The sequence below is a fragment of the Salmo salar genome, chromosome 15, assembly GCF_965601325.2.
Source record: "Salmo salar chromosome 15, fSalSal1, whole genome shotgun sequence".
Classification (NCBI taxonomy): Eukaryota; Metazoa; Chordata; class Actinopteri; order Salmoniformes; family Salmonidae; genus Salmo; species Salmo salar.
This window is the reverse complement of record NC_138305.1, coordinates 90,438,209-90,460,594: the sequence shown is the minus strand read 5'-3', so window position 1 is coordinate 90,460,594 and position 22,386 is coordinate 90,438,209. Positions and strand designations below refer to the sequence as shown.

At 47.1% G+C, this 22,386-nt stretch overlaps 1 protein-coding gene across 3 annotated transcripts in view; it reads right to left on the bottom strand.

The window, feature by feature from the left end:
• Nucleotides 1-636: 636 nt before the first annotated feature.
• LOC106572392 (calmodulin-binding transcription activator 1) overlaps nucleotides 637-22,386 on the bottom strand; it is a 607,623-nt gene continuing 585,873 nt past the window's right edge. For all 3 annotated transcript variants that reach the window (XM_014146509.3, XM_014146505.3, XM_014146510.3), the window contains 10 exons: nucleotides 21,976-22,336; nucleotides 21,344-21,831; nucleotides 20,363-20,541; nucleotides 19,139-19,382; nucleotides 18,130-18,201; nucleotides 17,871-17,891; nucleotides 17,166-17,365; nucleotides 15,070-15,144; nucleotides 10,288-10,318; nucleotides 637-7,649 (listed from right to left, as the gene is read on the bottom strand). In XM_014146509.3, the coding sequence (XP_014001984.3) occupies nucleotides 7,617-7,649; nucleotides 10,288-10,318; nucleotides 15,070-15,144; nucleotides 17,166-17,365; nucleotides 17,871-17,891; nucleotides 18,130-18,201; nucleotides 19,139-19,382; nucleotides 20,363-20,541; nucleotides 21,344-21,831; nucleotides 21,976-22,336 (1,704 nt within the window). In that variant the 3' untranslated portion in view covers nucleotides 637-7,616. The remainder of the gene's footprint in view (nucleotides 7,650-10,287; nucleotides 10,319-15,069; nucleotides 15,145-17,165; nucleotides 17,366-17,870; nucleotides 17,892-18,129; nucleotides 18,202-19,138; nucleotides 19,383-20,362; nucleotides 20,542-21,343; nucleotides 21,832-21,975; nucleotides 22,337-22,386) is intronic.

Sequence of the window (22,386 nt, the reverse complement as noted above, 5' to 3'; positions counted from 1 at the left end):
TAACTTTAAGCACCAGCTGACAGAGCAGCTGACAGTTCACTTCACCTGTACATAGCTCATCTGTAAATAGCCCATACAACTACCTCATCCCCATATTGTTATTTATTTTATTTATTTTGCTCCTTTGCACCCCAGTATCTCTACTTGCACACTCATCTTCTGCACATCTATCACTCCAGTGTTTAATTGCTAAATTGTAATTATTTCACCACTATGGCCTATTTATTGCCTTACTCCCTTGTCCTACCTCATTTGCACACATTGTATATCGACTTTTTCTATTGTATTACTGACTGTATGTTTGTTTATTCCATGTGTAACTCTGTGTTGTTGTTTGTGTTGCACTGCTTTGCTTTATCTTGGCCAGGTCGCAGTTGTAAATGAGAACTTGTTCTCAACTAGCCTATCTGGTTAAATAAAGGTGAAATAAATCAAATTAAAAAAACTTACAACAGTGCTTGTTCAATTTGAACTTATAGCACTAAAACTTTATAGTGTTAATATAGAGCAGCTGGTAGGCAGCTGATTGGCTGTGGGTTGTTACAACAAAATGTGGCTATAGTACTGGCATCGGTGCACTGGATGATACAGTAGAAGAAAAAGGAGGCAAAATCACACGTTGTTAGAGTTTTCTTCATTTTTTTATTTTTTTATTATTTTACAGCAGAAAGAATATAAAGCATTCAGAAAACATCTTCCATATTTTAAGGGCATTTCAAAACGTTTTGCATGGCTTCAGCAGCTTTTTTTTTTTAAACATATCCATCGAGTCAGTGACGCTTGTACATGCACAATTACAAAAATAAAACTTACAAACAAGAAAGAGGGGGAAGAAAAAGGAGAGAAAGCAAAACACAACAGGGGAAACGAAAATAAGGAGTGGTTGAAATAATAGGGGAAGGAAAGAAAGAGAGGGTCACATAACAGGGAAAGACCGAGAGAAAGACAGTTAAAGAGGAGAGGAAAATAGCTCTAACACTAGTTCACATGCAAAGTGTCAAGGACCCACGACTTTGTATTAAAGCAGGGCCATTTTTTTCTTCTTGGTTTGGAATTGATGAAAACGTGCAGTTCGGTAAAGGGTGCCATACAATTGCTGTCCATAAACTACTGAATGCTTGTCTTGCAATACTGGCATTTGCATAAGAGTACGTCGACTACATGTGTCCAATCATTTTTATCTTCACTAGGTCTATAGGTCTCCACAAAAGAATGCTTATTGCTCTGTGTCCACAAGTGGAAAAGGTTGTGAGATGGTTTCTGCTCTGTTGTCTTGACGTGCCTACCTTTCAGTAGTTTGAGTGCATTGACAAAGGAAGAGGAGGAAATACCGTCCAGTCCCTCAGGTCAATTAGCAGAGTGTAATGAAGGTAATAAAATCCATATGAAGTGCCTGTTATAGCTAACCTGTCATACCATCCAGAAGATGGCCATTCCTGAAGGGCTTTTTCTGAAACCGTCCCTCTAAGATCTGGTCATCTTCAACTACCCCAATGTACGTCTCAGGTAGACCTCATCTTCAACTACCCCAACGTACATCTCAGGAAGACCTCATCTTCAACTACCCCAACGTACGTCTCAGGAAGACCTCATCTTCAACTACCCCAACGTACGTCTCAGGAAGACCTCATCTTCAACTACCCCAACGTACGTCTCAGGAAGACCTCATCTTCAACTACCCCAACGTACGTCTCAGGTAGACCTCATCTTCAACTACCCCAACGTACGTCTCAGGAAGACCTCATCTTCAACTACCCCAACGTACGTCTCAGGAAGACCTCATCTTCAACTACTCCAACTTACGTCTAAGGAAGACCTCATCTTCAACTACCCCAACGTACGTCTCAGGAAGACCTCATCTTCAACTACCCCAACGTACGTCTCAGGATGACCTCATCTTCAACTACCCCAACGTACGTCTCAGGAAGAGCTCATCTTCAACTACCCCAACGTACGTCTCAGGTAGACCTCATCTTCAACTACCCCAACGTACGGCTCAGGAAGACCTCATTCACAACTACCCCAACGTACGTCTCAGGAAGACCTCATCTTCAACTACCCCAACGTACGTCTCAGGAAGACCTCATCTTCAACTACCCCAATGTACGTCTCAGGAAGACCTCATCTTCAACTACCCCAACGTACGTCTCAGGTAGACCTCATCTTCAACTACCCCAACGTACGTCTCAGGTAGACCTCATCTTCAACTACCCCAACGTACGTCTCAGGAAGACCTCATCTTCAACTACCCCAACGTACGTCTCAGGAAGACCTCATCTTCAACTACCCCAACGTACGTCTCAGGAAGACCTCATCTTCAACTACCCCAACGTACGGCTCAGGAAGACCTCACTGAGATGTTACAACATGTCATCATCCATATCTTAACTGAGATGAAATGTTGGATAACTGAGAATAGCTTTATAGACTATTTGAAGCTGTGTGTGATGTTATGACATAATCATAGATTCACACAGCAACTCCTTGTTTTAATGAGAACCATCAAGCCAGAGGAGGTCAAAGGTTGAAGTGTTACTAGACTCATTAGCATAGTCTATAAAAGAAAGGTAAGCATTTACATAAGACTTTAAGCCCTAGTGTCCCATAATGCCTACAAATTAATTTGTCAGAGCTGTAGCCAAGACAGAAACAATTGACCATACTGTCAATTGTGATAAGCTTGTCCTAATTATAATTATCTATACTACAATTACTTGTATCCCCTAGTTCTGATATCGTGCCATTACGTCTCTCCTCAGCTCACCTTACTTACTTGAGAGGAAATGGATACCAATAATGTATCCAGGATCAGTAGTAATTTGCCTGTTTTATCCAGAAAGCTCTGTATCCTATTTCAATAGTGTGTCCTCTCTCTACACTGAATCACCATCAATGTCCTGCTCCACTTCCTCCTCCCCATTTTGGCACCCTGAGTAAAATACAGAAGGGAGGTGAGCTGTTCTCTAGGACTAGGAGCAGGCTAGGAAAATAACACATGATGAGCTCTCTCTGCTGAACTGTGTACAAGTGAGACTGACTATGCCCTGACATATCTGGATGTGTGCAGTGCACTGTCGCCTGCGTGTGTGTGTGTCTGTGTGTTGTTGCCTAGTAAAAGACTTGCAGTATACTGTTGGGTTGGGAGCACACTATTTTTAGATCCAAATGAATAAATGAATTTAAAAAAAACTTTCTTCTAGAAAAACTTGCCCTCATGCTATCCCAAGGAACATGGTCAGTAAATACTGCCAAGTGATCAAAGTTTGTATTTTTAGGATTCCCCTCTGCCTTCCAATCAACTGCCCTCCATCTTTCAGAGTTCTGTGACACGTCATACAAACGTTCTTCGCTTTACAGAACAGTAAGTCTTTTACAAGTCTATCTGACTACCGATTTTAGAAAAATAAGCATGCTTTGGGTGCAGTTCAGTCACCCAGTTAACTATTTTACCCATGCAAGCATAATAAAACCTTCCCATATTGCCACAGCAGTGCATTAGCTGGCATTCTTACCACTATCTGAATGATGAATGCAAGGCAATAAAACCACAAAAGTTATGGAATGGAATTCTCATGGTTTCAACAGGCAGTTCCAATAGAAAATACAAATGCTTAGAATGTTGACCGGACGGAATGCATTCCGTGGTGGTACTGGGTTGTTTAAGGGAACACTGTCACCTGACTGAAATTAGTAATGGTTTTTGGATTGATATATGGTATCATACTTGATATACAGTAGTCCTAAAGAATTATGGATTCAGGTGATCTTTTTCTCTCCAAAGCCATGTTTTTCTCCTTAGGTACAGTACATTGCATGCTTCCTGACATTGGCTTTGTGCCATCAATCGGGATGTGATTAGGCACTTTCTACATAAACACTCTGAAAATAGGTTTACATATCAAGTCTCTGTAAAATAAACACAAACATACAGAGAAATAAACCCAGCAGTATATAATAATAAAAACATCAGAACAGTGTCTGAGACGAAATTCAGCAATTGAAACAACAAAACATAATTGTCCAATGGCATTCACACCTTGTTTGAATAATGAACGTCATCACTTGAATGGAGAATACGCCATCTGGTTGTTTTGATATGAATATAATATACTTCAGCAAAACTGCAAAAACCAGCAGACTATTGGATAGAATATATCATGGATTCACAGATCAAATCAACTGGTATCAATATTTCTGTTCCCACCACTCACATATCATTTCATAATCTTTCAAACACGGTCCTCACATATGCCATTATGAGCCAGACATATTCTTCTTCAGAAGTTGCTATAATGACATTGGTGCATCTTGTAACATTTACACATTTATAGATCCTAACTTTTTCTCATTGACTTGGCTGTGCTGATCCATAATAGTTCATATGTGTCACTATAGTCCCATCACTGTTTAATTGAGTTCTTTTTAGCACCTTAGATTGTTTAAATAAGTGTTCCTCCTGTAAGTAAATTACCAATTTACTTTCACAAAGAATACCAGTCGAGAGACGCTACACGTGTACCTCGTTCACTGTGGCCACATTACATTTTGACAAAGAATAATTCTGGTCTATCCAGACCCTGACAGCCTTAGTCAAGTTAAGCCTCCAGCCCATACTTAGAAAAAGAATTGTCTTGTGTCAGCAGTTTGATACGTTGATCTAGTCTATTTCAGGGTTTCCCAAACTCGGTCCAAAGCTCAATGATATAATAATCAAAGCTCAATGATTTAATAATCAAAGCTCAATGATTTAATAATCAAAGCTCAATGATTTAATAATCAAAGCTCAATGATTTAATAATCAAAGCTCAATGATATAATAATCAAAGCTCAATGATTTAATAATCAAAGCTCAATGATTTAATAATCAAAGCTCAATGATTTAATAATCAAAGCTCAATGATTTAATAATCAAAGCTCAATGATTTAATAATCAAAGCTAAATGATTTCATCACCTGTGCGTTGTCCTATTAAACAAATTAGGATTTAATAATCAAAGCTTGATGATTTCATCACCTGTGCGTTGTCCTATTAAATAAATGATGATTTAATATATATATATATATATATTTTTTTATTTAACCTTTATTTAACTAGGCAAGTCAGTTAAGAACAAATTCTTATTTACAATGATGGCCTAGGAACAGTGGGTTAACTGCCTTGTTCAGGGCAGAACGACAGAATTTTACCTTGTCAGCTCGGGGATTTATTCTAGCAACCTTTCGGTTACTGGCCCAACGAACTAACCACTAGGCTACCTATTAAAGAAATGTTAAATCAACCTCAATTATAAAAATAAAAACAACAGGGCTGAGATTCACATGGACAAGGCTGCCATTTACAATCTTTATATGAACACAATCCATACAAACATGCACACTGACAACACAATCCCTCTTTCTCATACAGTAGGCTTTTTTGCACTTAAAATGTTACTGACGAGGGATCGCTGTGTATTTGGTGATGATGGCAAAAAAGCTTGGGTTGTTCTGACATGTGATAACAGAAGAGAAATGAGAGACTGAAAAGTTGCTGTAGAAATATTTCTCCCTCTGCAATGTGTATCTCTATCTGTGATCCTCTGCCAGTCGGGATGGGACCTTGTGGTCTTTAATGCTAGTGTCTATTTCATTGTATGATTATCTGTTCTGCTAAGATTAACTTCATTCTCTTGTTAAGCAACATAGCATTCACATTACTTGGCACCATTGGCAAAAGATTCTTGGTAGCCCAAAAGAAAAATGTAAACATAAACATACTTGTCTTAAGATAATTTTGCAGATTTCTCCTAACTCTAAATACGTTATCTTTTTTAAAGTTTTTAGCATTTACAATAATGTCATGCTTTCGCAAAATGTTTTTCCCAAGAACAATCAAAATAAAATAAAATACTCTTATAGAGAAATACTTTTAATAATTTTACAGAGCATAGCCACTACTGCTTTTGTTGAGTTTTTTTGTTAACCTTTGTTCATGTTTTTCATGCACATAGCTCATTTTTATCCCAGGTATTTACACTATATACAAACAATACTTCTTAGGCATTCAAACAAAACTATACAAATATTCTGTTTTTGTCTCATACCTGTTTTTGACCCCTTTTTAATGAATAAAATAATATATTTCTAAAATACAATCCCCTTTGGGTAAATGTTTTTCCCTACCTTCAGCCTTCTTTATATACAGAAACTGCTCAATTGTCAAAAATATGGATTTGTCTAACCCCTATTTTGGGACTAGCTTAGGGACCCCTCAAAGAATCTCTAAGACGTCAAGGCAATGTATGTGATCTTCCCCTCAAAAGCCCTCACAGGCCCTGAAGTTCATTTAAAAAGAACAACAATAACCTTCATGACTGTTATCATTACAACACAAAAGAGGCAAGTTTTCTTTCTTTTTAGAATACTGAGTAAACAAATGAAATAAGGCAACAGAAAAGAAAAGATGAGGACGATGCAGGTATAATCTCAGGAACTAGAGGGTATGATTCTTGGGAGAATAGGTTGGTACATGGGCCACTCAGTTGCATTTGAACATGAAGACAAAAGCAAAACATTGAAATTCAGAGAATACAGACCTAACTTCCAGCACGCAGGTGAAGACTTTCACCCATAGGCATGCATATTTGATAAAATCGACAACACAGAATTTTGAAGAGACAAGTCAGTTGTAAATCGGTCATGGACATGAGCACAAAACAGATTCAAGCAAAGAGGAATAGAAAAGAGAATAAAATAATAATATAAAAAAATAATAAGAATTGTAATTCCATTGAATCCCTCTATCCCTTGCCTTACCATAACCCCTCCAAACCTAGATAACAAAATAAGCCATTGTTTTAATAAGCCCCACCCATTTCTGCTCACACCCCTCCTACATTCATATGTAACCCCACCCCTTTGGACTGACTGGCGGGGTAGAGCACAGCGTAACAGGAAGGGGAATTTTGATCTATTTTGAGTTACCATACTGAATGTATTCATCTAACTGTCGACAGGGAGTGTATGTGTGCAAATGGATCAATGTATTACCGAGATTTTTTGGTTTATTAAGTTACATTTTTTTCTTCTTCAAATGGAATAATCAGTCACTTAAAAAAATATGAAATACAATTAGAGCCAAGTCCCAAATGTGTTTCTGCTTCTGTCATGTTTCCTTATGTTCTGGCCGGCATCTGCCTCCAATCTTGGCGTCTTATCCTCTTCCTTTGATCCACAGGGACCTTTTCAGACATGTCCAGCATTCCTCTTCCTTTACCGTCTTAAACCTATATTCCGATACTCCCAAAAAGATAAAACAATCCATGAAAAAGTGCAAAAAATGCCATGAAGCAAATGTTCTGCCCCCCACAGCTTCTTCCCCTTAGTTTATAATTCTACACTCTCCAACATAAACAACGTCAGAGGGAAAAGATAAACGTGAAAAATGCTGTTGTTAGAAGTAGAAGTAGAGTCAGCCACGCTGCCGTAGTAGTAGTAATAATAATCGCAGTGTTTTCACTGAACTGTTTTTTTTTCTTCTTCTCTTGTAAAATGTCTTGGGTATAAAGGGACAAAGAAAACAGGAAGAGTCAGGAGGAGAGTGATGTCACATTGTGAGGGGGCTCTTCTGAGGGTTCTCATGTTCCTTGGCCCTTTTCAATTCCTTCACTCTGAAACACAGACAGAGAGACACAAGTCATTTAAACAGGGGTCTATGACCGCCAACACAGATCACCTCTCACAGGATGATTCTGTACTCTGTCTCAAACCATTCCCGAGAGAGAGACAGAGAGGACACCATTCCCGAGAGAGAGACAGAGAGGACACCATTCCCGAGAGAGAGACAGAGAGGACACCATTCCCGAGAGAGAGACAGAGAGGACACCATTCCCGAGAGAGAGACAGAGAGGACACCATTCCCGAGAGAGAGACAGAGAGGACACCATTCCCGAGAGAGAGACAGAGAGGACACCATTCCCGAGAGAGAGACAGAGAGGACACCATTCCCGAGAGAGAGACAGAGAGATGAAGATCGACATAGCCCTTGTCAACGGGACGTGGTGCTGATTTGGAAAGAAAACATTGATAAATCTTTATTTGAACTGGATCTCATCTAGTCTAAATGATGCTGTTAAATCACTACGTCGTATGACTCACTGAACCCATTCCTTCAGTACTTGATATTCTAATAGGTCAACTAACTTTGAAACTTGAGAATGGTTCTTAAAGCAGTTGGATTTACTTTTAAACTCTTGAGAATATAATGTAATTGAAAAAAGGTCTCTTGATAATTAAACTCTCCAAAACTAATCTCAGGAGAGGAAACAGGAGTCTCTTGACAAGTCCACCAAATATTTGTTGGGCTGAAAGAGACCCTCAAGGTAGGCAGAGATTTACTAATTGGTTTGTATTTGGAATATTGCTATGCACCAAATAAATTACTATATTACTCAAGAATTGTGTGTCAATTAATTTCATCAGTGGAATGTATTATTGTGTCTGTCACTAAATGATGAACTACAAACACAACTGAAAATTGAAGGCATTCAATTTGTGAAAGAGGTGAAAATGTATTAAGACTACAATAGCCTAACCAAACTTGTATTGCATTTGTATTGGGAACTGACATTACCTTGGCATTCCACTTGTGAACCATGTCCAAACTGAGCCAGAGCCAAACACTACATTATACCCCAGCATGTACAATAGACTCAATAGATCTGACTGTAAGTCACTAGCCAATTACTGTTCCATATCATAATCAATAGACACTTGCCCTGTGGTAATTATACTACTGACCGACCACAACACTGGGCCTGGTGTATATTCTCTGACTCCCTTCGTTCTCTATGCTGCTTCTGAGAGAGCTTTTTTCCTCATAGGTAAACAGGACGAGTGGACAATGAGTGGACAATTTGTGGACAATGCAGTCCATTTGACATGAGTTTATACATGTATATAACCCCAATGTCCTTTACCTGGTATCACTGAGCTTAGTGGTGATCCCCCACAGTGCTGTATATGTAGGTTTAGTGTTTTTCACTGTGCTACTTCCTCTTCCTCTCAGTCTGAGATGTTGTTCCCCTGAGGTGTGAATCCATTACTGATACACCTGCTGTTCTAACTCCCTGGAGGTAGAGGGGACTTCCCATTGTTTGTGTTGTACTGCTAGTCTGACTATGACCTGCATGTGCTATCACATCACTGTAACCCAGATCATAACGAACATGCATGCTATCACATCTTTATAGTACTATATCTACCTCACCTGCTCTCGGAGCACAGTGACCCATATTCTACAGTATAACATACCCCAACCTGGTCCCAGAGCATTTGGTATTGTTCTGTATGTAAATCTGAGACACTCCATTTACTATGATATGTTACATTTGGTATGGTTACATAAAACAGATGGTTACTTTAGGCAAAAACTATATGGATATGAGTGTCTGCTAAATGACTTAAATGTAAAACGATACATTCAAAAGGCCCCATTTTCTCAGAAGATTAACTACAGTGTCTGTGATTCATACAGATCATGAGGCTGATGATAACTGTCATATGGGTATTTTTGTCAATATGCCCAAAGTCTTTCTGGAAGAGTAGTCAGACACACAGTTTGCACCCATGAGGAATTTCCTGAACTAATACAAAGCCTAGAGGAGCTTTGACATTTTGAGTAAACAAAACCCAAGGGGGGTCATGCCCCCCTCTACTGTGTCATGTGGGGCGCAGCTGTTTGAGAGAGAACATCCGTCCCATAGCATGCCTGGGGGTCCATTTTAAAGAGCAAGGCCCATAGAGGTGTCACCAGTCATGCAACATAGTAAACATGATGTGAATAGGCATCTTCATAACCACACAAAACAAAACATGTAATAATGAAAATAAAAGTCATTTCCAGAGGGGAGAAAGAGGTGCCTGTTAAGTGTTACGGTGACATAGTCATTCATAAGCAGTGGTTAGTTAGTTTAATAAGAGTAAAGTTACATTTGATCTGAGTTTGAGCTTCTCAGTCAGTCCACCTGTGGCTCCAGTAGGCAGCCATCATGCAAGCAGGCATCAAGCAACAGTGATGGACAAGATAGAGGGAGGAGGACAGCGAGAGAGAGAGGAAGGGAGAGATGGATGGAGAAAAAGTGAAAGATAGAGGAAAAAGAGGGAGAGAGAGAGAGTGGATGAAGGCAACGACTCAGCAGATAAAACTATTGTTAGAGAGAGAGAGAGAGAGAGAGAGAGAGGCAGAGACATACAGTGTGGACAGGGAAGAGAGAGAAGCACGAACTGAGTTGCTGAGGCTGCACTCACCCGCTTGAACAGTCTATGGTCCATCAAGGGGCTTCGCATAAACAGCAAAACAATACCAGACAGCTATTAGCACAAGTAGGAACTGTGAGGAAAGGAAGGGGGGGCGAGGAGAAAAGAGTAGGGGTGCGAGGTGAGGAGGTTAGGGGGGCGAGGAGAGGAGAGTAGGGGGGTGAGGAAAAGAGAGTAGGGGTGAGGAAAAGAGAATAGGGGCGAGGAAAAGAGAGTAGGGGGCGAGGAGAGGAGCGAGGAGACGAGAGTAGGGGGGCAAGGAGAGGAGAGTAGGGGGGTGAGGAAAAGAGAGTAGGGGCGAGGAAAAGAGAGTAGGGGCGAGGAAAAGAGAATAGGGGCGAGGAAAAGAGAGTAGGGGGCGAGGAGAGGAGCGAGGAGACGAGAGTAGGGGGGCAAGGAGAGGAGAGTAGGGGGGTGAGGAAAAGAGAGTAGGGGTGAGGAAAAGAGAGTAGGGGCGAGGAAAAGAGAATAGGGGCGAGGAAAAGAGAGTAGGGGGCGAGGAGAAGAGCGAGGAGAAGAGAGTATGGGTGCGAGGAGAAGAGAGTATGGGTGCGAGGAGAAGAGAGTAGGGGTGTGAGGAGAAGAGAGTAGGGGTGCGAGGAGAAGAGAGTATGGGTGCGAGGAGAAGAGAGTAGGGGTGTGAGGAGAAGAGAGTAGGGGGCGAGGAGAAGGGAGTAGGGGGGCGAGGAGAAGAGAGTATGGGGGCGAGGAAAAGAGAGTAGGGGGGCGAGGAGAAGGGAGTAGGGGTGCGAGGAGAAGAGAGTAGGGGGGCGAGGAGAAGAGAATAGGGGGCGAGGAGAAGAGAGTAGGGGTGTGAGGAGAAGAGAGTAGGGGGGCGAGGAGAAGAGAGTAGGGGGGCGAGGAGAAGAGAGGAGGGGGCGAGAAGAAGAGAGTAGGGGGGCGAGGAGAAGAGAGTATGGGGTGAGGAGAAGAGAGTAGGGGGCGAGGAGAAGAGAGTATGGGTGCGAGGAGAAGAGAGTAGGGGGGGGCGAGGAGAAGAGAGTAGGGGGGCGAGGAGAAGAGAGTAGGGGTGTGAGGAGAAGAGAGTAGGGGTGCGAGGAGAAGAGAGTAGGGGGGCGAGGAGAAGAGAGTAGGGGGGCGAGGAGAAGAGAGTAGGGGTGTGAGGGGAAGAGAGTAGGGGTGCGAGGAGAAGAGAGTAGGGGGGCGAGGAGAAGAGAGTAGGGGGCGAGGAGAAGAGAGTATGGGGGCGAGGAGAAGAGAGTAGGGGGCGAGGAGAAGAGAGTAGGGGGCGAGGAGAAGAGAGGAGGGGGCGAGGAGAAGAGAGGAGGGGGCGAGGACAAGAGAGGAGGGGGGGATGAGAAGAGAGTAGGGGGGCGAGGAGAAGAGAGTAGGGGGCGAGGAGAAGAGAGTAGGGGGGCGAGGAGAAGAGAGTAGGGGGGCGAGGAGAAGAGAGTAGGGGGGCGAGGAGAAGAGAGTAGGGGGCGAGGAGAAGAGAGTAGGGGGCGAGGAGAAGAGAGTAGGGGGGCGAGGAGAAGAGAGGAGGGGGCGAGGAGAAGAGAGTAGGGGGGCGAGGAGAAGAGAGGAGGGGGAGAGGAGAAGAGAGGAGGGGGAGAGGAGAGGAGAGGAGGGGGAGAGGAGAAGAGAGGAGGGGGAGAGGAGAAGAGAGGAGGGGGAGAGGAGAAGAGAGGAGGGGGAGAGGAGAAGAGAGGAGTGGGCGAGGAGAGGAGAGGGCGAGGAGAGGAGAGGGCGAGGAGAGGAGAGGAGGGGGGCGAGAAGAGGAGAGTAGGGGGGCAAGAAGAGAGTAGGGGGGCGAGGAGAAGAGAGGAGGGGGGGAGGAGAAGAGAGGAGTGGGCGAGGAGAAGAGAGTAGGGGGGCGAGGAGAAGAGAGTAGGGGGCGAGGAGAAGAGAGTAGGGGGGCGAGGAGAAGAGAGTAGGGGGGCGAGGAGAAGAGAGTAGGGGGCGAGGAGAAGAGAGTAGGGGGGCGAGGAGAAGAGAGTAGGGGGCGAGGAGAAGAGAGTAGGGGGGCGAGGAGAAGAGAGGAGGGGGCGAGGAGAAGAGAGTGGGGGGGTGAGGAGAAGAGAGTTGGGGGAGAGGAGAAGAGAGTAGGGGGGCGAGGAGAGGAGAGTAGGGGGGCGAGGAGAAGAGAGTAGGGGGGCGAGGAGAAGAGAGTAGGGGGTGAAGAGAAGAGAGTAGGGGGCGAGGAGAAGAGAGTAGGGGGCGAGGAGAAGAGACGAGGGGGCGAGGAGAAGAGAGTAGGGGGTGAGGAGAAGAGAGTAGGGGGGCGAGGAGAAGAGAATAGGGGGGCGAGGAGAAGAGAGTAGGGGGGCGAGGAGAAGAGAGGAGGGGGCGAGGAGAAGAGAGTAGGGGGCGAGGAGAAGAGAGTAGGGGGCGAGGAGAAGAGAGTAGGGGGGCGAGGAGAAGAGAGTAGGGGGGCGAGGAGAAGAGAGTAGGGGGGCGAGGAGAAGAGAGTAGGGGGGCGAGGAGAAGAGAGTAGGGGGGCGAGGAGAAGAGAGTAGGGGGGGAGGAGAAGAGAGTAGGGGGGCGAGGAGAAGAGAGTAGGGGGGCGAGGAGAGGAGGGGCGAGGAGAAGAGAGTAGGGGGGCGAGGAGAAGAGAGTAGTGGGCGAGGAGAAGAGAGTAGGGGGCGAGGAGAAGAGAGTAGGGGGGCGAGGAGAAGAGAGTAGGGGGGCGAGGAGAAGAGAGTAGGGGGGCGAGGAGAAGAGAGTAGGGGGGCGAGGAGAAGAGAGTAGGGGGGCGAGGAGAAGAGAGTAGGGGGGCGAGGAGAAGAGAGGAGGGGCGAGGAGAAGAGAGTAGGGGGGCGAGGAGAAGAGAGGAGGGGGAGAGGAGAAGAGAGGAGGGGGAGAGGAGAAGAGAGGAGTGGGCGAGGAGAGGAGAGGGCGAGGAGAGGGCGAGGAGAGGAGAGGAGGGGGGCGAGAAGAGGAGAGTAGGGGGGCAAGAAGAGAGTAGGGGGGCGAGGAGAAGAGAGGAGGGGGGGAGGAGAAGAGAGGAGTGGGCGAGGAGAAGAGAGTAGGGGGGCGAGGAGAAGAGAGTAGTGGGCGAGGGGAAGAGAGGAGGGGGAGAGGAGAAGAGAGTAGGGGGGCGAGGAGAAGAGAGTAGGGGGGCGAGGAGAGGAGGGGGTTGAGGAGAGGAGAGAGGATAGGATAGGAGGGGGGGATGAGAAGAGAGTAGCGGAGCGAGGAGAAGAGAGTAGGGGGGAGGAGAAGAGAGGAGGGGGGCGAGGAGAAGAGAGTAGGGGGGCGAGGAGAAGAGAGTAGGGGGCGAGGAGAAGAGAGTAGGGGGGCGAGGAGAAGAGAGGAGGGGGGCGAGGAGAAGAGAGGAAGGGGCGAGGAGAAGAGAGTAGGGGGGCGAGGAGAAGAGAGTAGGGGGGCGAGGAGAAGAGAGTAGGGGGTGAGGAGAAGAGAGGAGGGGGGATGAGAAGAGAGTAAGGGGGCGAGGAGAAGAGAGTAGGATGGCGAGGAGAAGAGAGTAGGGGGCGAGGAGAAGAGAGTAGGGGGGCGAGGAGAAGAGAGTAGGGGGGCGAGGAGAAGAGAGTAGGGGGCGAGGAGAAGAGAGTAGGGGGGCGAGAAGAAGAGAGGAGGGGGGCGAGGGGAAGAGAGTAGGGGGCAAGGAGAAGAGAGTAGGGGGGCGAGGAGAAGAGAGTAGGGGGGCGAGGAGAAGAGAGTAGGGGGGCGAGGAGAGGAGAGTAGGGGGCGAGGAGAAGAGAGGAGGGGGGGAGGAGAAGAGAGTAGGGGGGCGAGGAGAAGAGAGTAGGGGGGCGAGGAGAAGAGAGTAGGGGGCGAGGAGAAGAGAGGAGGGGGGAGGAGAAGAGAGGAGGGGGGGAGGAGAAGAGAGTAGGGGGGCGAGGAGAAGAGAGGAGGGGGGCGAGGAGAGGAGAGTAGGGGGCGAGGAGAAGAGAGGAGGGGGGGAGGAGAAGAGAGTAGGGGGCGAGGAGAAGAGAGGAGGGGGGCGAGGAGAAGAGAGTAGGGGGGCGAGGAGAAGAGAGGTGGGGGGGAGGAGAAGAGAGTAGGGGGCGAGGAGAAGAGAGGAGGGGGGCGAGGAGAAGAGAGTAGGGGGGCGAGGAGAAGAGAGTAGGGGGGCGAGGAGAAGAGAGTAGGGGGGCGAGGAGAAGAGAGTAGGGGGCGAGGAGAAGAGAGTAGGGGGGCGAGGAGAAGAGAGTAGGGGGCGAGGAGAAGAGAGGAGGGGGAGAAGAGAAGAGAGGAGTGGGCGAGGAGAGGAGAGGAGGGGGCGAGAAGAGGAGAGTAGGGGGGCAAGAAGAGAGTAGGGGGGCGAGGAGAAGAGAGTAGGGGGGCGAGGAGAAGAGAGTAGGGGGGCGAGGAGAAGAGAGTAGGGGACGAGGAGAAGAGAGTAGGGGGGCGAGGAGAAGAGAGTAGGGGGCGAGGAGAAGAGAGGAGGGGGAGAAGAGAAGAGAGGAGTGGGCGAGGAGAGGAGAGGAGGGGGCGAGAAGAGGAGAGTAGGGGGGCAAGAAGAGAGTAGGGGTGCGAGGAGAAGAGAGTAGGGTGCGAGGAGAGGAGGGGGTTGAGGAGAGGAGAGAGGATAGGATAGGAGGGGGGTCTCTGAAGTGTTGTATGTAACCCCCAAACCCTTTTTATCGTCCCAAAAATAAATAAAATAGAGACATGAAAGCAGAGAACTTGTCTTATCAGATCTGTGCAGACTCATTCTTGCCATCTAACGTGTAGTAAACCATTCATATATATAACAAATCCCTCCGCTGAGTGGTTGTGTGTTCGTGTGTGAATATAACAAACCTATTTAAAAAACCCGTATGAGTTAGTGTTGTGGGCGGGGCTTACCTGTGGCGGCAGCGGCGTAGAAACCTCATGATCTTCCTGGCAGCCTGATCCTGCCTCTTAGTGAGCAGACTACTTCTACAACACACAAGACAAGAGGGAACACTGGCTTTTTAGAGGGTCCACAGTAAACAAAATACACTGTGGTTGTGTGTAGCTAGTGTAGTTCTCAAATTCAACCATGCTTTTAACATTTATTTAGGAGATTCTCTATAGCATGGGTACTGTCTCTCCAGTCCATGGGTACTGTCCTCTCCAGTCCATGGGTACTGTCTCTCCAGTCCATGGGTACTGTCCTCTCCAGTCCATGGGTACTGTCCTCTCCAGTCCATGGGTACTGTCTCTCCAGTCCATGGGTACTGTCTCTCCAGTCCATGGGTACTGTCCTCTCCAGTCCATGGGTACTGTCTCTCCAGTCCATGGGTACTGTCCTCTCCAGTCCATGGGTACTGTCTCTCCAGTCCATGGGTACTGTCCTCTCCAGTCCATGGGTACTGTCTCTCCAGTCCATGGGTACTGTCTCTCCAGTCCATGGGTACTGTCCTCTCCAGTCCATGGGTACTGTCTCTCCAGTCCATGGGTACTGTCCTCTCCAGTCCATGGGTACTGTCTCTCCAGTCCATGGGTACTGTCTCTCCAGTCCATGGGTACTGTCCTCTCCAGTCCATGGGTACTGTCTCTCCAGTCCATGGGTACTGTCCTCTCCAGTCCATGGGTACTGTCCTCTCCAGTCCATGGGTACTGTCCTCTCCAGTCCATGGGTACTGTCTCTCCAGTCCATGGGTACTGTCTCTCCAGTCCATGGGTACTGTCCTCTCCAGTCCATGGGTACTGTCTCTCCAGTCCATGGGTACTGTCTCTCCAGTCCATGGGTACTGTCTCTCCAGTCCATGGGTACTGTCCTCTCCAGTCCATGGGTACTGTCCTCTCCAGTCCATGGGTACTGTCCTCTCCAGTCCATGGGTACTGTCCTCTCCAGTCCATGGGGTACTGTCCTCTCCAGTCCATGGGTACTGTCCTCTCCAGTCCATGGGTACTGTCTCTCCAGTCCATGGGTACTGTCTCTCCAGTCCATGGGTACTGTCTCTCCAGTCCATGGGTACTGTCCTCTCCAGTCCATGGGTACTGTCTCTCCAGTCCATGGGTACTGTCCTCTCCCAGTCCATGGGTACTGTCCTCTCCAGTCCATGGGTACTGTCTCTCCAGTCCATGGGTACTGTCTCTCCAGTCCATGGGTACTGTCTCTCCAGTCCATGGGTACTGTCCTCTCCAGTCCAGTGGGTACTGTCTCTCCAGTCCATGGGTACTGTCTCTCCAGTCCATGGGTACTGTCTCTCCAGTCCATGGGTACTGTCTCTCCAGTCCATGGGTACTGTCCTCTCCTGTCCTCAAGAGCCTTAGGCTGCGTTTACACAGGCAGCCCAATTCTGATTTTTATTTTTACTAATTGGTCTTTTGACTAATCAGAACAGCTTTGAAAAATATCGGGTGTGAAAAGATCTGATTGAATGGTCAAAAGACCAATTAGTGTACAAAAATATACTAATTGGGCTGCCTGTGTAAACACAGCCTTAGTGTCTTCATCAATATATACACACGTGTACAGTCCTTGTATGTTTAAAATCTAAATCAGTTATGCATGAGCACAGGAGGACACCATGACCCTGGGGACTGCAAATGGGATTGCAGTTGATCATCCCTTACAAATGGATTTCCCCAAGTGAAGTCTGCAAGGTTAAATGGAGAAAGGCATAACTATCCTGTAATGAGGCTCAGCCTCCTGTTTGTGTCAGTGTGTGTTACTGTATGCTTACCTGAGTGTGTATTGCTGTGTGTGTGTGTGTGTGTGTGTGTGTGTGTGTGTGTGTGTGTGTGTGTGTGTGTGTGTGTGTGTGTGTGTGTGTGTGTGTGTGTGTGTGTGTGTGCGTGCGTGTGCGTGTGTGTGTGTGTGTGTATCAGTGCATTTAGCTACTTGTGCTGCTGTGTGTCAGTGTGAGTGGTAGCTACTTTGTGTGTGAGTGTGTGTGTGTTGATGTGCGTGTTTAGCTTCCTGGGTGTGTGTTGCGTGTATGCATCAGTGTGTCACTGTGTATGCATACCTGAGTTTGTGTTGCACCAGGGCAGCGGCGGCTCCTTGCCGGTGTAGCCTGAGCCTGCCATATTCCTTGTAGCTGCGGTAGTATTGCTGGATCAGCACGGCCGCCCGTCTGCTCTGCTGGAACTTCTTCTGCTCGTGGTAGCTGCGGAACTTACTCTGGATAAGAATGGCGGCCTGCGTCATCTTCTTATAAAGTGCATACTGCCACCGAGAGGACCAGAGAGAGGAGGATATACAGAGTCAGGAACAGGGGGTTGGAAAGACCCAAACGATGGCCTCAAATGCACACATCTATTGTCTGATTCATACCATATGGCCAAACCAAACCAAGCCAAACTAGGCTGACCTGGTTAGGCATTCACTCTAGTTGCTGGAATCGTGCTGGAAAGGAAAATAGACTAGTCAACATAATAGTGTTTAGGTCGGCCCTAGAGTGTGAATCAGGCAATATTACTGGACTTAGGAAAGGTGCTGATGTAGGTTGAGTATCAATATAACCAAGTCAAGTGTGATAATCAAGTGAAGCTAGGTAGCATTGTTGCATCCTCTGAGACAGTGAAAAAAAAACAAGCAAAGTTTGACATGTGTTCTACCCTCTGGTGGCTTTGAGTCTCTAGTGACTCTTATCAAGGAGTGTCATTTTAAACCCTAAATCTTTTTTACAAAAATAACAATTTAAAAATGAAAGACAGTGAAAAGATGTTACCTTCAAGGCTATCCATGTTAGCTTGTAAACAAAGCAAAGGTGAGATTGTGAATCACGAACAGGCATGAACAAGGATCAGCCTGAGCCTAGAAAAATGGACTAAACTGAATAAAGTGAAACGCTTGTCTAAAAGTCCCTAATTAATGTATTAAAATCTGTCCTGGATCTAACCAGTATCTGTAAGGTCATGGAATATGGACAAACATGCAACTATTGAATCTCCATGTGTGTTGTAAGGGGCTGACTGTGCCCAGCTTACCTGTTTGTATTTCTTGTAACAACGCTGAATGACTGCCGCAGCTACTTCCTGTTGCTCTCTGAATGGGCGTCCCTGTGAGAGAGTAGAGTAGGAGAAGTCATAGGTCAGAGTATTGGAAGTGGTGTAGTAGTCTATTATAGAGGGCCACTGCTCCCTGAGGTCTCTTCCTGGGCCCAGGGCCCTGGTTGTCTGGAGGACAGAGGGAGGACCTGGGGTTGAGGAGGCTGGGGGAGAGGCTCCATCCTGGGCTGGGAGAGGAGAGGAGAGAGGTAGGTGGTGGTGCCAGCCCAGTGTTGCTCTCCTCCCCAGTCTCAGCTGGCAGAGGGGTAGAACAGATGACTGTGAACGACAGCGAACAGTTTGAGACGTGGAAAGTCATTAAAGATAGCTATGGGGAGTAGGTAGCAAGGTGAGGAAGTGGGGCAGGTGGGGGCGAAGTGAGGCTGGGCGGGGTGTGTGGAGCTGGTTAAGGACAGGCAGCAGCGGGCACCACACACATTATTTAAAGAGTAAGAGAGAGAGGGAAAGAGAAAGAGAGGGAGAGAGGGACAGAGAGAGAGAGAGCTTACAGGAAGCAGGGAAGAGGGAGCAGTGCAGTCGTTCCTTAAAGCAAGGCCATGCTCTGCTCGAAGCAGTCCTTTCCCATGCTGAAACCACAGGGACCACATAGTTTGAGTGTGTCTTAGTGAGACAGATACAGAGAAAGAAAGATGGGATAACATATGAGTGTTAATTAACATATTAACATAATCCATTGATGATTACTGGGTGAGCATAGATAGTGTCTTGTGCACTTAGAACACTTGGACACAGACCAGGATGTAGTTTTGCTCATATAGCAACCTTTCCAGATTCAAGGGACCCATTCATAACTTCACATTTCACCTGATAACATTAAGGTCAACACCACATCAAAATAGAGGGCCAGTGGAAGTCCTAATAAGGTTGCTGTACATTTTTTTGTACAGCAGGTTTGTTACTGTGTGTGGTACCTCATCCCGGCCTGTACCTTGTACTTGCGGAAGGCAGTTTGGACGAGACGGGCGGCCTCGTACAGCTCCCTCTGCTCGGGGTCGGACAGGGTGAGCTGGGCCAAGTCTCTCTCCACCTTGTTGTTAGAGGCCTGGATGAACTCGCTCCAGTCGGCCGGGGAGGGCAGGGTAGGCCTCTCCATGGGCCCCTCCCTCAGGGGAGACCCCCCTGGGCTGAGGCTGGGATTGGAGGATGGAGTCAGAGGCTCACTGTACAGAGATCTGGAAGGGGAGAGAGCCAGAGAGGAGCAGGGGATGGTGACCGTTTAAAAAGTAGTCAGCTAAGCGTTGTTATCTGAAGATATATACTAAACAAAAATATAAAACGCAACATGCAGCTATTTCTAAGATTTTACTGAGAATAAATTAATTAGGCTCTAATCTATGGATTTCACATGACTGGGCAGAGGTGCAGCCACCCACTGGGGAGCCAGGTCCTGCCAATCAGAATAAGTTTTTCCCCAAAAAAGGGCATTATTACAGACAGAAATACTCCTCAGCATTTGGAGGTCTTGAGGTGGCGTGGTTACACGTGGTCTGCGATTGTGAGGCCAGTTTGACGTATTGCCAAATTCTCTAAAACGACGTTGGAGGCAGCTTACGGCAGAGAAATTAACATTCAATTATTTGGCAACAGCTCTGTTGAACATTCCTGCAGTCAGCATGCCAATTGCACTTTCCCTCAAAACTTGAGACATCTGTGGCATTGTGTTGTGTGACAAAACTGCACATTTTAAAGTGGCCTTTTATTGTCCCCAGCACAAGGTGCACCTGTGTAATGATCATGCTGTTTAATCAGATTCTTGATATGCCACACCTGCCAGGTGGAAGGATTATCTTGCCAAATGAGATATGCTCACTAACAGGGATGTAAACAAATTTGTGCTCAAAATTTGACAGAAATAAGCTTTTTGTGCATATGGAACATTTCTGGGATTTTTTATTTCAGATCATGAAACATGGGACCAACACTTTACATGTTGCATTTATATTTCTGTTCAGTGTAGTTCCAATGCACTACTGCTATGTCAAGCACAGAAAATATTTTGTAAAACATTTAGGGTCAGATTCCCAGATCAGAATTAAGCCTACAAATTCTCCATTGCACATGCTTTTTAGACAAGGTATAGGCTTCATTTGCGTACAGGAAACCAGACCTAGATCACATTCAGTCCAGAGTGCGTCTCTGTTGTGTTGCTCACCGTAGCTGTATGATGCTGGGAAGCTGCTCCACGTCTCCGAGGTAACTGGCCAACCAGCTCATGGTGTTGCTGACCCCAGTACTGTCCAGGGGCACCCCGTCCAGGGCCACAAAGTTCTCCCTCTTGATCCTCTCTGGGGTCGCCTCAATGATGTGCTCTGCCAGAGTCATCATGTTGTCCTGCAGGGGGAGAATCACCCAGGATTGAGTATACTGTAGATCACACACTTAGCATATTGTCATGTCATTGCCTATTTTCTTGTAAACTCTGCTTTTTGGTTATTGTGCAACATGTTGTTGTATTCTTATTTTCATTGTCTGAGATGTTTCCACATTATGAGTGTTGAGTGTGCAAGTTTAGAATGAATTCTATGGAACACTGACATTAAACATGAGCCATGTCAAGACAATGACGTTGAGGATGATTATGATCATAACGATCACAATAATTGTTATTGTTATTGTTATTGCTGTCCTCCCCCTCCTCTCCCAGGCTCAGACTCAGTAGCAGTGTGACTGTGATGGATGGCAGAAGGCTCCCTTGGCTGTGAGAGCCGATCAATGGATAGAGTTTATTATGTGGTGATGGAGGTCCATGCACTGCCAGTCGAGGCCTTGGGTCTGTGTGTGTTTGTGTGTGTGTGTTGACTTCACACGTCAGGGCATCCAGTGGCATGGCCCAACAGAGCTGCAGGTGGTCAATTTCAATCTTCTTGTCATGTTTATTAACTGGCAGTCCAGATTGATAGACTTGATGTTGATACTATGACATGCTACAGATATGGTGGTCTGGTAAACTGGTGTGAATGTAAGTGCAATGAGCAGGCCGATGAACAGGGTAGGCAGTGGAGTGAGTGGTAAACAGAGAGTAACTGTCTTCACTAAAGACATGGTAAAAAGTACAGTAACTATCTCTAGTAAACTTATGATAAAGAGTAGACTTGAATAAAGAGACAGTGGAGAGTAGGGTGAGTTCACTGACCTGCAGGTCGTCCATCTGCGTCATACAGTCCTGGTTCTCCAGGTCTTCTCTGTAGGAAAACAGCTCAGTGTCCACCATCTCTCTCTCAGCCATCACCAGCATGTTCCCCAGCTGTTCCCTCTGTCTCAGCCTGCTAGCCAGCTTCTCCTTCCCTAGGCTGCTGCCTCCAGAGTCCCCTGAACCCTTTCTGCCTAAGCCCCTGCTGGAGAAACCCTCCCTAGAGCTCCACTTGGCTCCCCCGGAACCTCCAGAGCTTCCCCCACTGGAGAGACTTTTGTCTGGGCTGAGGCCCTCAGGGGACAGGCTCTTGGGGCTGAAGGACAGCTTGTGGAGCTGCTGTTGCTCCAGGCTCAGCGGGACAGACATGGCCTTGTCGGGCCTGGCCTGGAATAGCTCCGGGTTGGGCTTGTGTTTCTTGGCCAAGGGAAGGTCTCGCTGGCACTCACTGCTGTAGTAGTTGGAGGGCTCGGATCTCGGCCTTCTCAAGTCTGCAGAATGGTTACAAGATACTATTTTAGAGGCATTTAAACAAACTGTATTAACAAAACTTTGCTGTCTAAAGGTATTTTCCATGGCCCCTTTCCCCCACTGATACCAGTGTGGGGCCTCCCTCTCCGTCAGTCTGCATTGACCTGGGTTGAGGTTGGTGGAGGTGGTGGTGGTGGAGGTGCTGCTGGTGGTGGCGGCGCCGCCTTTCTTTCCACCGGGCGCAATCACGCCGTCGCTGGCCCATGTGACCATCCAGCTGTCTGAGGTGGGAGCGTCGTGGGGGGTTGGGGAGAAGGACATGCGTGTGTTGGGGGGAAGAGGTGCAGGGGCCTGCTGTTCCTCTCTCTGCAGCTGCTCCAGACACTCGGCCAGCTTGGTGTGGCCGCGGGAGCGGGCGATGGACAGGGGCAGGCGTCCCAGCGAGTCAGGGATGGCCAGGGCCCGTCGGTCCCACTTATAAAGGACCACTGCAGCTTCCAGGTGACCCAGGGCACACGCCCACATCTACAGAGAACACAGCAGGGGCACAGGTCAGAGCGATGGCTCTAGTAACT